Source organism: Plectropomus leopardus, chromosome 10, assembly GCF_008729295.1.
Source record: "Plectropomus leopardus isolate mb chromosome 10, YSFRI_Pleo_2.0, whole genome shotgun sequence".
Classification (NCBI taxonomy): domain Eukaryota; kingdom Metazoa; phylum Chordata; class Actinopteri; order Perciformes; family Serranidae; genus Plectropomus; species Plectropomus leopardus.
The window spans coordinates 12,901,855-12,915,453 of record NC_056472.1 but is presented as its reverse complement, the minus strand read 5'-3'; the positions used below and the strand labels follow the sequence as shown (position 1 = coordinate 12,915,453).

General features: G+C 38.9%; 1 protein-coding gene across 1 annotated transcript; it reads right to left on the bottom strand.

The window, feature by feature from the left end:
* Positions 1-5,434: 5,434 nt before the first annotated feature.
* On the bottom strand, positions 5,435-8,871 carry vgll3 (vestigial-like family member 3). The gene is made up of 4 exons (XM_042495114.1): positions 8,445-8,871; positions 6,785-7,139; positions 6,123-6,662; positions 5,435-6,023 (listed from the first exon to the last, which is right to left on the bottom strand). The coding sequence occupies exons 1-4, from the start codon at positions 8,547-8,549 to the stop codon at positions 5,983-5,985; spliced, it is 1,041 nt and encodes a 346-aa protein (XP_042351048.1). The 5' UTR covers positions 8,550-8,871; the 3' UTR covers positions 5,435-5,982.
* Between the last annotated feature and the right edge of the window lie 4,728 nt (positions 8,872-13,599).

Genomic DNA, 13,599 nt, shown 5'->3' with positions numbered 1-13,599 from the left:
TGGCTTCTCTTCTCCTTGGGTGTTCCTAGTTGTTTTGTAACCAGCAGCCAGGTATCATTTAACAAAGACGACTTTGCAAATCAAGCGTAATCAGCAGGACAAGTGTTCTCTGACACTCCCAGCATGCTTCATTAGGCTGCCCTGTTGACACAAACAGAGCGGTGAAAGCTGAACCTTTCACTAATACCCCTAATACCCCTAATACTCGCACGAGGAGGGCAAATTAGCTTTAATTACCCCAGTGATTTGTAGGCGTGGAGCTGGCTCGTGGAAGTGAGAAAAAGATGTTTGAAGGGAAAAATGAAGAGAAGGAAGTGAAAGGAGACTTTATGATTTCCATATGCCTCTTTTACTTGCTTTTAGTGTTTTTTTTCTCCACTCGTCACCTCTCCTCTCCTCTCCTCTCCCCTCCGTCCTGATCTCTGTATTTATAGAGTTTTGTGTTCAGACAGCTGGTGTTGTGTTGCTGATTGTGAGACTAATCATCCGCTCAATTACTCTGGAATGTGTAGCCGGGCCGTGTTATGACTGATCAGCTTTCCCTCTCTCTCCCGCTCTTTCTTTTCATCTCTTTTTGTGGACACTGACTCTCTCCAATTTGCTACTCTTTTCTCAGCATCTGTTTTCTGTCTCGTGTCGTTTCTTCGACTATCAGTTCAGTTCATTTCAGTTCAGTTCAGATCAATACAATGGCTGGTCACCGATACACAGACAGAATCAGCTATCTGCTGTGCCATTCCTCAGTCACTCCATCATGTGTGACAATTGGAATACTTGGCTTCTTTTGGTAGATAACATCATGGCAGAGTTTGTTTGATTGTTTTGCTGAAAAGACATTTGAAGACAGCCTTGAAAAAAACAACAACCCTGATTTACTTTTAAAAAAATGAAAAATTAACTTTTAGCAGGCTTTATGTCATTACACGGAAAAAGTAGTGTCATCCAGCTATGATGGAATGAGTCTGTGTCTGTTTGTCCCTACATTTTTTAGATAACTGGTCATCTGATCGACTCCACGCTTGCCGGATGTATTGCTGTGGACTGAGGGAAGACCAGTATTGACTGCAAGCTCTTGAGAGTTAAGCGACATGTTTAGTAGTAATGTGAATTGTGTTGTGTAATGTGTGTATTGCGTACAAACTGTGTAGTGTATTGAAAGAGGACCCATGTCCCTTGTCATACCATTGATCGGAATTCAGGGTACAGATTGCCTTCCGTCGCTCATGACAGTGCATTCAAGAACAGATGAAGAAAGAGACCGGCGATGTTACGTTACAGTAAACTCAAACACTCAGAGACTTCTGGAATGAATGCCTTTGTTCTGAGAAATATCCTGCAGTCCCATATAGCTGACTGTAAGCTGTTAGTAATATTAGGGGAAGCAACTGTGTCATGGCATGTGTCGCTGTGGACCCAAGAAAGTGTAATGTTTGGTGTGAAGTTTTTTGGATGAGCAGTTCTTGAGAAAGCAACAAGCAGCAACACTGGAGGTCAAGAAATCGGTCATTCAGGTATGTTTTGAAAAAACACTACATTAGTTTTAACAACAACAAAAAAAGTTTATTAGTAAATCACATTATATGTAAGCCGTAATAATGTACACAAAATGGTATCCCGATGCATAAAATTAACAAATGAGCCAAAGGCAAAGAACGACAGACAATCAGAAAGTATTTATCATTGTCATGGTATAAATAAATGCAACTCTACAGGAAAGCACAACTCTAAAATTATTCATTATTTTTTCATCATCCAATGCATACACATATGTATGTAAGGTTCTACATATATGCTGTATCAGTTTATCGGAGGCACTAACATGGAGGGCGCAGGGTGAATGTGATGGCTTTACTCAGATATTTCACTTTGCTTCAGTGTTCAGTAAATGAAAGCCTGGAAAACACTTGTCTTTCCTCCTGTCCAGCTTTTCTCTGCACTACTTCTGAATAAAGAAATCTCCTATTTTGACAAAAAAAAGTAAATTAAAAGAATGAGAACCAGGCTTGGGTTTAGAGAGCAGCAATAAGACGAACAGAATTAGGTTCAGTCTTAGCTTGATCTTGAAAAATTTAAACAGTGCTCTCCAGGTCACAAGAGAATGTGATTCCCAAAAAAAATAAAAGAGAAAATACAACTATGTCCTAACATTTCTTACATTTAATGCAATTCTCTGCTACAGAAAGGAAATAGATATTGGTTACAAAAGAGGCAATCATGGCAATAAGGAGATGAGGATCTAAAGCCCCAGATTGGTTCTGGTTTCATCCTTTTCTCATTTAGTGTCCTTTGTGTTTTAATGGATACATGCTTGCGTGTTTGTACTTGCGCGTGCATGTGTATGTGTGTGTCTGGGCTTGTAACTACCTTTGTCTGACATATAAGTTTGGGATTTAAAAACATAAAATGTATCCATTTGAAAAAAATATACCAGACTGTGTTTATAACAACACATTTAAATGCCATCATGAAATGAACATTGCTTTCATAGCCATGTATTTAGAGTTGCTAAATATACATGTATACTGCATGACAATGTCATTAATAATTACTCTGAAGATATTCAATATCAGCAAAAACACTGGCTATTTAAATTTTAATTAAAAGCTAATGCTACACAAAACATTTCCTAAATCTCTGACTGCACCATTTTCATCCAATTTCTTATAAATGACATATGAATTCACTGTTATCTAGCTTCCAGCTCTGTATTGCTGTATCTTAATGTTCTTCCTGCAGTGGAAGTGCCTGTGGTGACTCTCAAAGGCTGCTGGTGGGAAGCCTGTTAGCATATAAGTACACTACATGCTGATGCAGAAGCTACATGCTAATGCTTATTAGGAGCTCTGGAGGAGAGGAGAGGAGTCTTCTGTAATCTTTCTATCATTTTCCCCCCTTCTCATCTGGTCTTTTTCATTCTTTCGGGCTTCCTCTAAGAACCTAAGAGTCCTGATGTATTAAATACCCTAATAGATGATTTCATACAGCAAATTAATCACTTTAACAAACTATAAAGATGAGTATTTGGTGACAAATTTTCTTAACAAATAAATTCATTTTATGTGCAAATTGCAGCCTATTATTTTACTTCTGAAATGGAGCCAAGCGAGGCAAACATGGCAGTATTCACACATCAGCAATATCAAAGGTACACTCACTGGTTTATTTTTAGGATGGTGCAGGGCTTCTGTAGCGTTATTGCATTCTGTGTGGCTTCAGCCTGAGGCATTCCCTGGGAACATTAATAAGTGTTAATAAAGTGTTAACCAAATAAAGTGGATCAAAACTATTATAAAACATGGTCCTGATAAAAAAACCCATTACTGCTAACGTTTAATGGCATCACAAACATTTTTTCACAGTTGTTATTTCCTGAGTTAGAAAATGCTTTTCATACTGAGTGGTATCCATCAGTTCTTACAAATATCAATAGACACCAACTTACATACTGGCAGTGAAACAGTTGGTAAACAACTGATTGCCTTAAAGAAACCATTTGGGTGCTTATCTGACATTTGTGGGAGATTGTATTGAACAGAAGCTTAACTTTTAGAATCTGGGAATATCAAAATCCACTTCTCACTTGTCATAGCTTTTGAAAATAAGACTCAACCAAGCATTAACCAAGCATACATAGGCTGATGATGACTATCATCAAACAAAACACTTCCCAGCCTGTCTGAGTGGATTGGATTCCACTTTAATTGTAGATTTCAATAAAATCTTATAATCGAGTGCAATGTACCCGATCAAATGAGTGGATGAAGAATGTTTTGCTCATAATGAACAAATATCATCAAATCTGAGTATTAAATTAGCTTTTTACGCTCAGGTGTTTCTTTCAGTGCATTATTATTTTGTTTATACTTTGGATGGAAATGCAGCTGCTGATGTCCAGATGCGGAGTCCTGCTGTTTAGCGGAGAATGGTGATGTGGGAGAAGGGCCTGGAATTTTAGTGAGCTGCTGCTACTGATTATACCACCTGGTCAGACTACTCACCTCGCGCATGCGCACGCGCACGCGCACGCACACACACACACACACACACACACACAGAGGTTTTCTGAGGTTACTTTGGAGGAAATTGCACAGACTAAAATGCACGTCCTTGAGACTAACCCCTAACCCTAATCACTACTTACCTAACCAATACCATACCATAACCACTGACCCAAAGATCAGGTTTTTCCAAAATTTGGGACATGTCTTTGGTCCCCAATTGTACAAGCCACCCCTAATTAGCTGCACTTTAGTCTGAAATGTGTCTCCGAAGGTAGCCTTAGTTATAACCAAACACACACACACACACACACACACACAGCCATGCTTCCACAAGCTCAACCAGCTGTTGATTATGTCAGAATAAATAATGCTGGTCCTGGCAGTGGACCAGCCGAGCCAAGAAAATGTATTTAAAGCAGCAACATTTTTTTTCAGAGTTCAAACCAATGAACATTGTGATCACTTCTTAAATTCTGAAGAATGTAGAGGCAAACACTGATATTTGATTTGATGTAACAGATTTAAAATTGAATTTTACAACAAAGTAAAACCAAACCCCCTTTAACCTGGGTAGTCCTACCTGAAATCTGTTTTTTTGCTTGTGTCTTTGAATGTCTGAGTAGTCTGCCACTCGCTGACAAACTTCCTGTCCAGACAGGAAATGCATTCTTTGGTGTGTGTTTCTCAGTCTGGGAGTGTGTGTGTATTTTCACCTGTGTTTGTTTGGAGGCGGACAACAGACATTCATGGAATCTTACAATAACTGTCTCAGGAATGTAACCCACTTCCCTTAGTACCACAACTCAGCTCCTGTTTGTTTTAGCTGTGATTGTACCCGAAACATAAAAGTCATTTAGCTTTAAGATACAGTGTTGAAAATTCTATTTTAAAAAAAGTAATCAGTTGTTGCAGGTTGTCTGTGATGTAAAGAAACAATGAATGAAACAAATCTACACAGCTGGTGATGACAATAACCTCCTAACAGTTTAACAAACTGCTGTTTTAATTACAGTTTTAGGGATAATATTCTGATATGTTCATCAACCTCTCTTAATAGCAGGGGGTTTAATGCCACATCACATGAACTCTTTTGCTCTTTCTGTAAATCTACTCTCACTATGTGTAAACTTGGATGAGAAAAAGTAGAATATGTGACTCTGACTGAAAACATTCCACCATTGATTTAGTTATTAATTTAGTATATCTATTATCATCATTTAATGAGATGTAAAGGAAAAGTTTTGCATGATGAGCTGCACAACACATGAATTTGAATGCATTAGTCACAATCTCACTCAAATGTTGTGTAATGTGCTCAACATCCTCTCGAAAATAAAAGATTTACTTGGAGGTGAATATTTTTGCAAGAATTTAACATCATTCCAACTAGTAAATTTATTCCTCTGAAAAAAAAAAACACCTTAACTTCCAAATACAGTTCAACAATTTATTACTTAAACATACAGTACCAATATTTACACTACACAATCCTTTAAGGCAGAAATAGTAAAGTAGCATTCAGGCAAGAATTTTAGCATCCAGCAAACAACAACTTAGAATGGCAAAACTGTACACACAAAATACATTTACAGTCTTCAACAAACATTAATTGTACAAAAAAATGTGGATCAAAATCAAGCTCTTGAAACAGAACCACTTGGTCTCACATTGCATGAAAAAGGAAATGGTGTTTTGTGCCCACAGAGAAGTGGCCTCCCATTTGTAAAGCTAGTAGTCTGTTTTCATCGTTCTCTGAGGGCTTTGACCTGCAGTCAAAGCAGTTGATCATTGTCATTTAAGTCCAAAGCCTGAGTTCACCTCCATAAGAAGTTGTGTGGCCAGTGCAGGACTCATAAGCTACAGTTAGCCTTCTATCTACATTGTACATACAGTGCTGGTGTTGCAGCCATACACTGATAAAGCCACAGAGTAGGTCCTTTTTGGTGTGAATTGATTTTCCTTCGCATTGTCAGTACATCAGTTAGAACCAAACTGATGTCTTTGCTTTGGTCTGATCAAGAGCTGCAGAGGAGACAGAAAGAACGTTAAATTGTGCTTGGTGACAATTGCAGCACAAGTAAGAATACAAGTGATGTTTAAGAAATGCTTGCATGTATGTACCTGAGTCATACACCTCCAAGGATCCATGGAGGGCTGGAGGGGTCCAGGTGACAGAGGTGGCTGTGACGGGGCTGTTGTTGCTCGGGTCCATCTCCGTCTTCACCCCCTCGCTGTGAGGGGAGCTCCCTGCGCTGGCGGTCGGCTGGTTCTGGTTCCTGACACCGGGCAGCAGCAGAGGATTAAACCTGGGATCTAACGCTGGGCTGTGGGTTGGGTATGAATGGAGCATGGGGTGGTGATGCCGGGTGTGGATGTGGGGGTGGGGGTGGTAGACATTGTGGACATTGGGGTAGCCGCTTGCACTCTGGGGGCTCAGGCTGTAGGTCCAGCTATCAGGGAGGGCAGCCGGAGGCGGGAGGCTTGCCTGGGAGAGCACATGGTCAGCCCAAAGAGCTCCATCTGGGTGGCTGAAGGGAACGGGGCTGGAGGAGAAGTCTGGGTGGACCGAGACAGAAACAGGTGGAAGGCACGGACTGGCCTGGGTTGGATAGGTGCTGTTCCACACTGAGCTGCTCTGACCCTCTGAGAGAGATCCACCATCTGAAACAGACACAAAGACTGTAAACAAACTGCCACAAAAAGCAATTCTAGTGTTTAAATCACTTCAATCATCTATGTATTTGGCTTTTTGAGGTCTATTTCAAATGTCTTTCCCAACTCACCTTTCCATAAGCCTGCAGTGGCTGATGCGGGCGTCTGAGTCACTCTGATTGGTTTGGCCTCGCTGTTAAAGGTGCTGGACTGACTGAGAGCCCGTGAGAAGTGCTCATCCACCACGTCGCCAATGTTGCCTTGGAAGTAGGTGAACAAAACACACCTGGAGCTCAAGTACTCTGCCTCTGCTGGTTGAGTACCATCCTTCAGCTCTGAATCAGATGTGGATCTACGGCCTGATTCGGCTCCTGGTGCTGCAGGACCTTGCCGGGGGCCCTGATCCCTGGAAAGCATCCCTCTTCCTCCTCCTTGCTGCTGCTGCTCCATACACTCCTGCATCTTACTGTAAACACTCAGCCTCCTCTGGAAAAAAAGAGAGAGATTAACTTACAGATCCAACTGCGAGACAGCTAGAATTGAAAAAACAAGAAAGAAAGAAAACCTAAGAAATTACATTTTAGTAGAGCTCAAATAGAATAAAGCATCAAATATGTTTTATTTTTTTATGATACCAGTAATGATTTAACCTGGCAGCAGCGTGGGAGCTGTGTGTGAAAATGAGTTTCTTTTTTCCCATACTGCATTCCAACTATTTGTAAAGCTCAGTGTGCCTCATCCACATTCCTGAATGACTGACCGGCTGTCATTACATCACCATTTGACCGCAGGATTAATAGTTCCGTGTCATTACGCCTGACCTGAGGTGAATGCCCAGCCTTAGGCTGGAATTTAATCATTCAAAACTGATATTTGAAGTTAAGAGGTATGTGTATGAAGTGTAAAGAAAGTTTAAGGTGGTGTCGTGGTTATATAGAAATACCTTGCTGGGTAAAACTGAAAGGAAATTGATTATTTTTATGAAAATCTACAAAAAATCCCAAATATTTAAGGTGCAGGTGACATTATTCCAACTTTATGGTACACAGCATCTTATCCACAAAGTTAACTTAATTGTTCTGTGCCACTTATTTTCTTTAAATCTAAATAACTATTGCTACTACAGAAAGCTATGCTGTTTAAGTTTTGGACACATACGCTGTAAAATCTGACAATCTTAAAAAAGGAAAGTAAATGTAACTATTAATGGTAATGTACATATACTTTATATCTAAGTATTAAGTTTACTTAAAATTGAGCTGTATTTACTTAATTGTGTGAAGTTGTTGCAAATGCCAAGTGGAATTATCTTGTTCTGTCTAAGTCTTACCAACTTTTGTTGGACAAGTCAGTCTGACTCCATTTGATCATGACAGTGGGTTTTGCCAAAGACTAAGTTAGGAGATCTGTTTTGTTTAAGAAAATACAAATATGACTGACAAGTTTGCAACCAGCAGATATAAAGCACAGTACACTTGATTAAATGAAGTAGCTAAAACTTAGAAAGATTGATTTAATTAACCTTGTCATTTTTAAGTTGAAACAACTTCACAAAATCAAGTAAATATAACTTTTTTTTTTAAAGTAAACAACAATTAGATATAAAGTGACAATAAAGTGAGATTAACTGTTGTATTTACTTACATTTTTCAAGGCAATCGGTTTCCAAAATACTTTTAAAAATAAAAGTAAAATCAACTTGTCAGTTTTTACAGAGCAGAATTCAAAATGTCCCAAATTAAAAAGAAAATCCCTGTTAGGATGTGTAGCTACAAAAGTTGCATAACTCACCTGTTGTTGTTGGTGATGGTGGTTGTAGTAGGTCGCCTTATACGCCGCTGCAGGGAGGTAGTGCGCCCCATAGCTTTGGTGGTACATTACATCCAGGCAACTCATAGCGACGGAGCAGAGCGGTGAATGAGAAGAGAGAGACGGAGGAGAGAAACGCGCACAACACAGCCGAGGGCGTCTCTCCACTCCTGAGACTTCAGACGGGCTGTATCCTCCGAGCCATCGGTGCCTCCATATATGCCCAAACACATACAATAGCCATGCCGTCCAGTTTGCATACAGACAATACGCCTCCCGCTGCGCGCTCCACCAGCACCACCCGGGGCCACAAAATGGATCAAAACGGTATGAGACGCACACAGTGTATCCTAAAAAAGAAAAAAAAAACTCTTCTCTGACAAGTTTTCAGAACGCTTCTGATTGGGTGAGTAATCCTTCCCTCCTTCTCTCTCTTTCTGTTTTGGAGGGGAGTTATATTTAGAGAGGGATGGGGCCATTTACTCACGCCCACCGGGGAAGGGCCTGCACGGAGCAGTGGAGTTTAGCAAGGCACTAACACAGCCATGAGTCTAATGGTTCAATTCCCTCTGTTGGCACTCATTCATAAAAGTATAAAGTATAGTTTATTCATGGTGGGCATATTGACCCCTGACCTCAGTACTGTGCTTTTTGGACTTCTGAAATATGTAAGGAGTTCCTCTGCACAGAAAATTTAAACCAGACACTTTAAAAGAAATTGTGGTTTAAAAAAACAAACAAACAACAACAAAAAAAAACATTATATTTATTCAGTCAACCCTTTGAAACCTGCACATCACTTTTCTTGACACCACCTCACAACCATTTAAACCTTTGAACCATTAGCAAATGTGTTTGTTTATCTCAAAGATATAGGGAAAAGGCAGTGAGCAACTTGACAAGGCATTGGCAGATTTCAAATAATATTTTTAAAAAGCTAGGGAATACATGTCCAGAAAAAATATATTTATTATTATATAAGCCATTTTTCCCCCACAATCAATTTCCTTGTTATTTTTGTTCTGTTTTTTTTTTTTTGTCTTTTAGTATTGTTATTGTTGCTGTTATTTTATTTTATTTTTTGGCTAACACTCTCGCAACAAATGCTTTTTTTCCTTGAGTCTCCAGAAAATGCATGACCTTCCCTCCACCATAAATAACCATATTTCACAGTTTCTGGCAATGATAAATGGTGTGATTGTGGAGATGTTTAAAGAAGACATGCCTTTGGGGTTCTGAGGATATCTAAAATAATATAAAACATGACCATTTAAAGTTGAATGTCTCTCCCCTATGCCAAATCAAAAAACACAAATTCCCTCCCCAGTGCCTGAAACATTATTTGATTTATTATCTTCTTATCTTAGGTATGTAGAGTATTGGTAATTTGGTGTCACTGCAACCCATAAGTTTTGTCATGATTGTTTCCTTTAGTGTGATTTCAGTTTATTCCTGTTATGGTCTCTCTTTGGGGTAAGATTGAAGGGAGGAAACATGGAAAAAATGGAAAAAAGCTTGGGTGCTCTGTGATTTATATGCCTTGCGATTAAATTAGATTAGATTAGATTAGATTAGATGAGATCTATGGGGAAACTCACTTGCTACAGTGAACAACTCATACAGACAATGTGCACAGTACATTCACAGTACTTTCACCAAAACAAATACAAATAAATGCAATAAATAAATAACATCATAAAAAGCCATTTTCGACATATATGTCAACTGAGGCCACGAAAGTGTTCATCAAAAAACCTGACAGCTGCTGGACCAAAAACTAATAGTTTCTCAAAAGTGCCAGGTCTTAGCAGCAGGTTAAACAGTTGGTAGCCCACTTCATGTAAAGTGCTGCTTCAGAGGCTTTTTCACCCTTACAAGAATACAGTTCTATGAAAAAAAAACAAAACATTGAATACTATGTCATATTTAAATATATTGAATATTGTGCAGAAAAAAAAAGTTTGGTGTGATAATGCCAGCATCACTACAAAGTAGTGGATTTATGGGGAAAAAACATATTTACAGTGAGTAGTAGACAGACTGAATGAGGAAAAAATTAGTAATATTGTTGAAATTGCAATATTTTTCTAAAGACATCTTGGTCTGTTTATTATTTGTTCTATCATCACAATCCCATGAGCAATACAACAAATATTTTATTAATTTGTGTATTTGTTGTCCCAAAAACAATCAATGAATTTGAATTACTGATTTTAAATGCTGAAATCATGCATTAAAATATCCACCAAGCTTTTATTTATAGAATGCAAACTCCCTCTTGGTTGCTACATTTGCTTACAGCACTAAAAGTGGCTATTGCAATTTTCCATGAAGGAGCCAACTGTATCAAACCCTGCATGAACAAAGTCATCTGCAGGTTATCTCTGAGCAACAGATGTTATCCAAAGCTGGGTGCATTTTATTCTGTCACCATTAAAAGAAGACTTTTGTTTCGTTTTCACCCTTGAGATAGAGATTAAAGATAGCTACAGTAAAAAGCAACAGAAAAACATGGATTGAAAGGTATTTCTCCTCTGTGTATGTGTGTGTGTGTGTGTGTGTTTGTGAATGTGTACCATCCCACCAAGAGAGAAAGGGCTGTGACATGCAACAAAGGTCTCCAGTTACCATGTACTGTACATGCTGTGTCTGTCCCTGCTTTCCTCTTTGAACGAAGCTCCCTGATTGACTGAGTTGAACAGTTTGCTGCCACCTGTTGGTGAGGCCACTGACATGACATGGCTGTCAGTTTGACTGAGAAGGAAAATGTAAACCACACAATCACACCATCAGTAATAAAAACAAATAGCCCCAAGTGGAGATGTTGATCTTTAGAAAAGTGGAAGTAAGATTACACATTGAACTGAACACAAAATAATAAAGGGCCATTTGCTGTAGTTGCAATTGCACAAAATTAATGCAAATCTCGGGCAGGCAAATTTAATTTATTACTAACTTGTCCAAATTATCTCAAAAAGAGCCCATTAAATACTTGCTTTAGATTATATGATGCAAATTCAATATTAATTGATATTATGGTGGCTTTAGGTACTTTCTTTTTCATTATTTCAAATCATGTTTTCCATCAGTCCATTCACTGGCTGATTTTAAATTTCACTGTACATTAATGACTCAAAGTCCATTTGAGTCATCAATGTAAAGTGAATCTAATGTATTAATCTATTGCCATCAAAGTTAGGCAGGCTATTTCTATAGTCTATATGAGAAGTGACTTCCAGGCTTCTTTAAAAACGTATTGTTCAGTAATGAGATGAATACTTAATTGACTATAATGATGTCTGTGCTTCTACTTAAAGTACACTTTACAGTATTCCACCCTCATCCTTAAAACTGGGGCACCTCAGGGCTGCGTTTTGAGCTTCCTGCTGTACTCCCTGTACACACCCCTGCTTGGCTATGTTACAGCCCAACAAGTTGGATGAAGTGTATTTATAACGTTGTCTCTCAGCTGACAGTCTGTATTGTTCATTTACTGACACTGATTATATAGTGATGTATTCAAAGAAGCTTTGAAAGATGCTTTTTGGCTGATCTCAAGCCAAAACTTGGAACATAACCTGCCAACCATAGAGGGGAAGCTGTGGATTTAGACTCAACGTATCTCGCAAACACATTGACCTCGCTTTGTGGTACAGCCCTCAGGAGAATCATTAAAAGATCCCAACCACTCAGCTAAAAGCCCCTTCTCCCTGTTTTGGTCGGTAAGAAGGTTCCAGTTTCACCAGCACAGCATAAATGTAAGGACCTGATGAAATTAAATTTTACTGGAAATTTACTCTTAATGATTTTCTGATTGATTGACTGATAATGTTTCAGTTTTTGATGGAGTCTTGTTTCCCATGGCTGCCGTTGAGACATATCCAGGTTATGAACAGGTACATATAAAACAAACATGGCAATATCAAAGTTGCTTCCCATATTTGCCTTCCTGTTCATGGACATATTTACCAAAGTACCACAGATTAACCAGTGACACTTAACATTCGACTCACCTCAGTGTTTACTATGCAATAATGACTTGTGTTCTTTGAAATTAAATACTTTATATTGCGTGTGTAAGAGCTCTCCATTGACAATCACAATTCTTGAGACCTTTATCATCCAGCACCATGATCCTCTTGAAGGATGGCATGGATGTTGGCATCAATCCTCCACTCTAATCATCACCCCGGTTTGTTAAGCTCAACATCTGTCAACAAGATGTGCTGAGGAGCAAAACGCAGTTTCTTGTTAAAAACTCTAGTTTTCATTTTAAGTTGAGACAGTAGGGTGCCAGAGAGACAGGCAGTAATTAGTTTGATGAGACCTGGCGTCTTTGTTGCTCACTGCTATCTTGTTCTCCAAAATTTGGCTGTCTATGCGTAGAAACTGACTTTCAATCCCACATTCAGTAAACTGTAGTAAATACTGCAGGTGGAGACTTTTGTCTCTGCTGTCAGATGAATTTGTCGCAGATATGTAAAATGTGTTTGTTTTTAAACAATAATAAGATCTTATATGAACCACACACACACACACACACACACACACACACACACACATGCACACACGCACACACACACTTACTGTATACTGAAAATACAGCCTTCTCATTTCCACACCCACACACCAACACAATCCATCATGCAGTCACGCTAATAGGCCTTTTGGCTTGTCTCAGAAGGAAAAGCACAGGTGTTACTAATAACATTAAAAGTGGCTCAGTTCTATTCAAGTGTCCCAGTAAACAAATGACAATGTGACAGCAAGCTAGCATGCGCAATACCAGGAGACTGAAACTGAAACAGATAAATGGAATTCAGCTGTGATAAAGTATGCAGGATGTTCCTAAAAAACAACGTATAGATTCATACACAAGTCATCATCACTTATGACCCCCTAGAAGTGTGCGGAGGTGTACTTTTCTGCAGAGACTTTGCTCTCTGACTGTATTTTCTTATTTTGTTCTTATTTTCTGTGTGATTTGGGACATTTATGGGTGTTAACCCCCACAGTGCTAAGGTGAGGTCTGAACTTTATTGTCCAGGTGCCAGACTGTATGCATCTGGCATCCAAGAAAAAAAAAATATCACAAGACAGAACACAATATCTGATCTGGGTTTAATTTTTACCGTAG

Excerpts from the sequence above, each read along its gene's own strand:
- vgll3 (XM_042495114.1), bottom strand. The coding sequence starts at position 8,549 with ATGAGTTGCCTGGATGTAATGTACCACCAAAGCTATGGGGCGCACTAC. Across the intron at positions 6,663-6,784 it reads CACTGCAGGCTTATGGAAAG|ATGGTGGATCTCTCTCAGAG; the intron begins GTGAGTTGGGAA and ends TGTCTGTTTCAG. Across the intron at positions 6,024-6,122 it reads CTTGGAGGTGTATGACTCAG|CTCTTGATCAGACCAAAGCA; the intron begins GTACATACATGC and ends TCTCCTCTGCAG.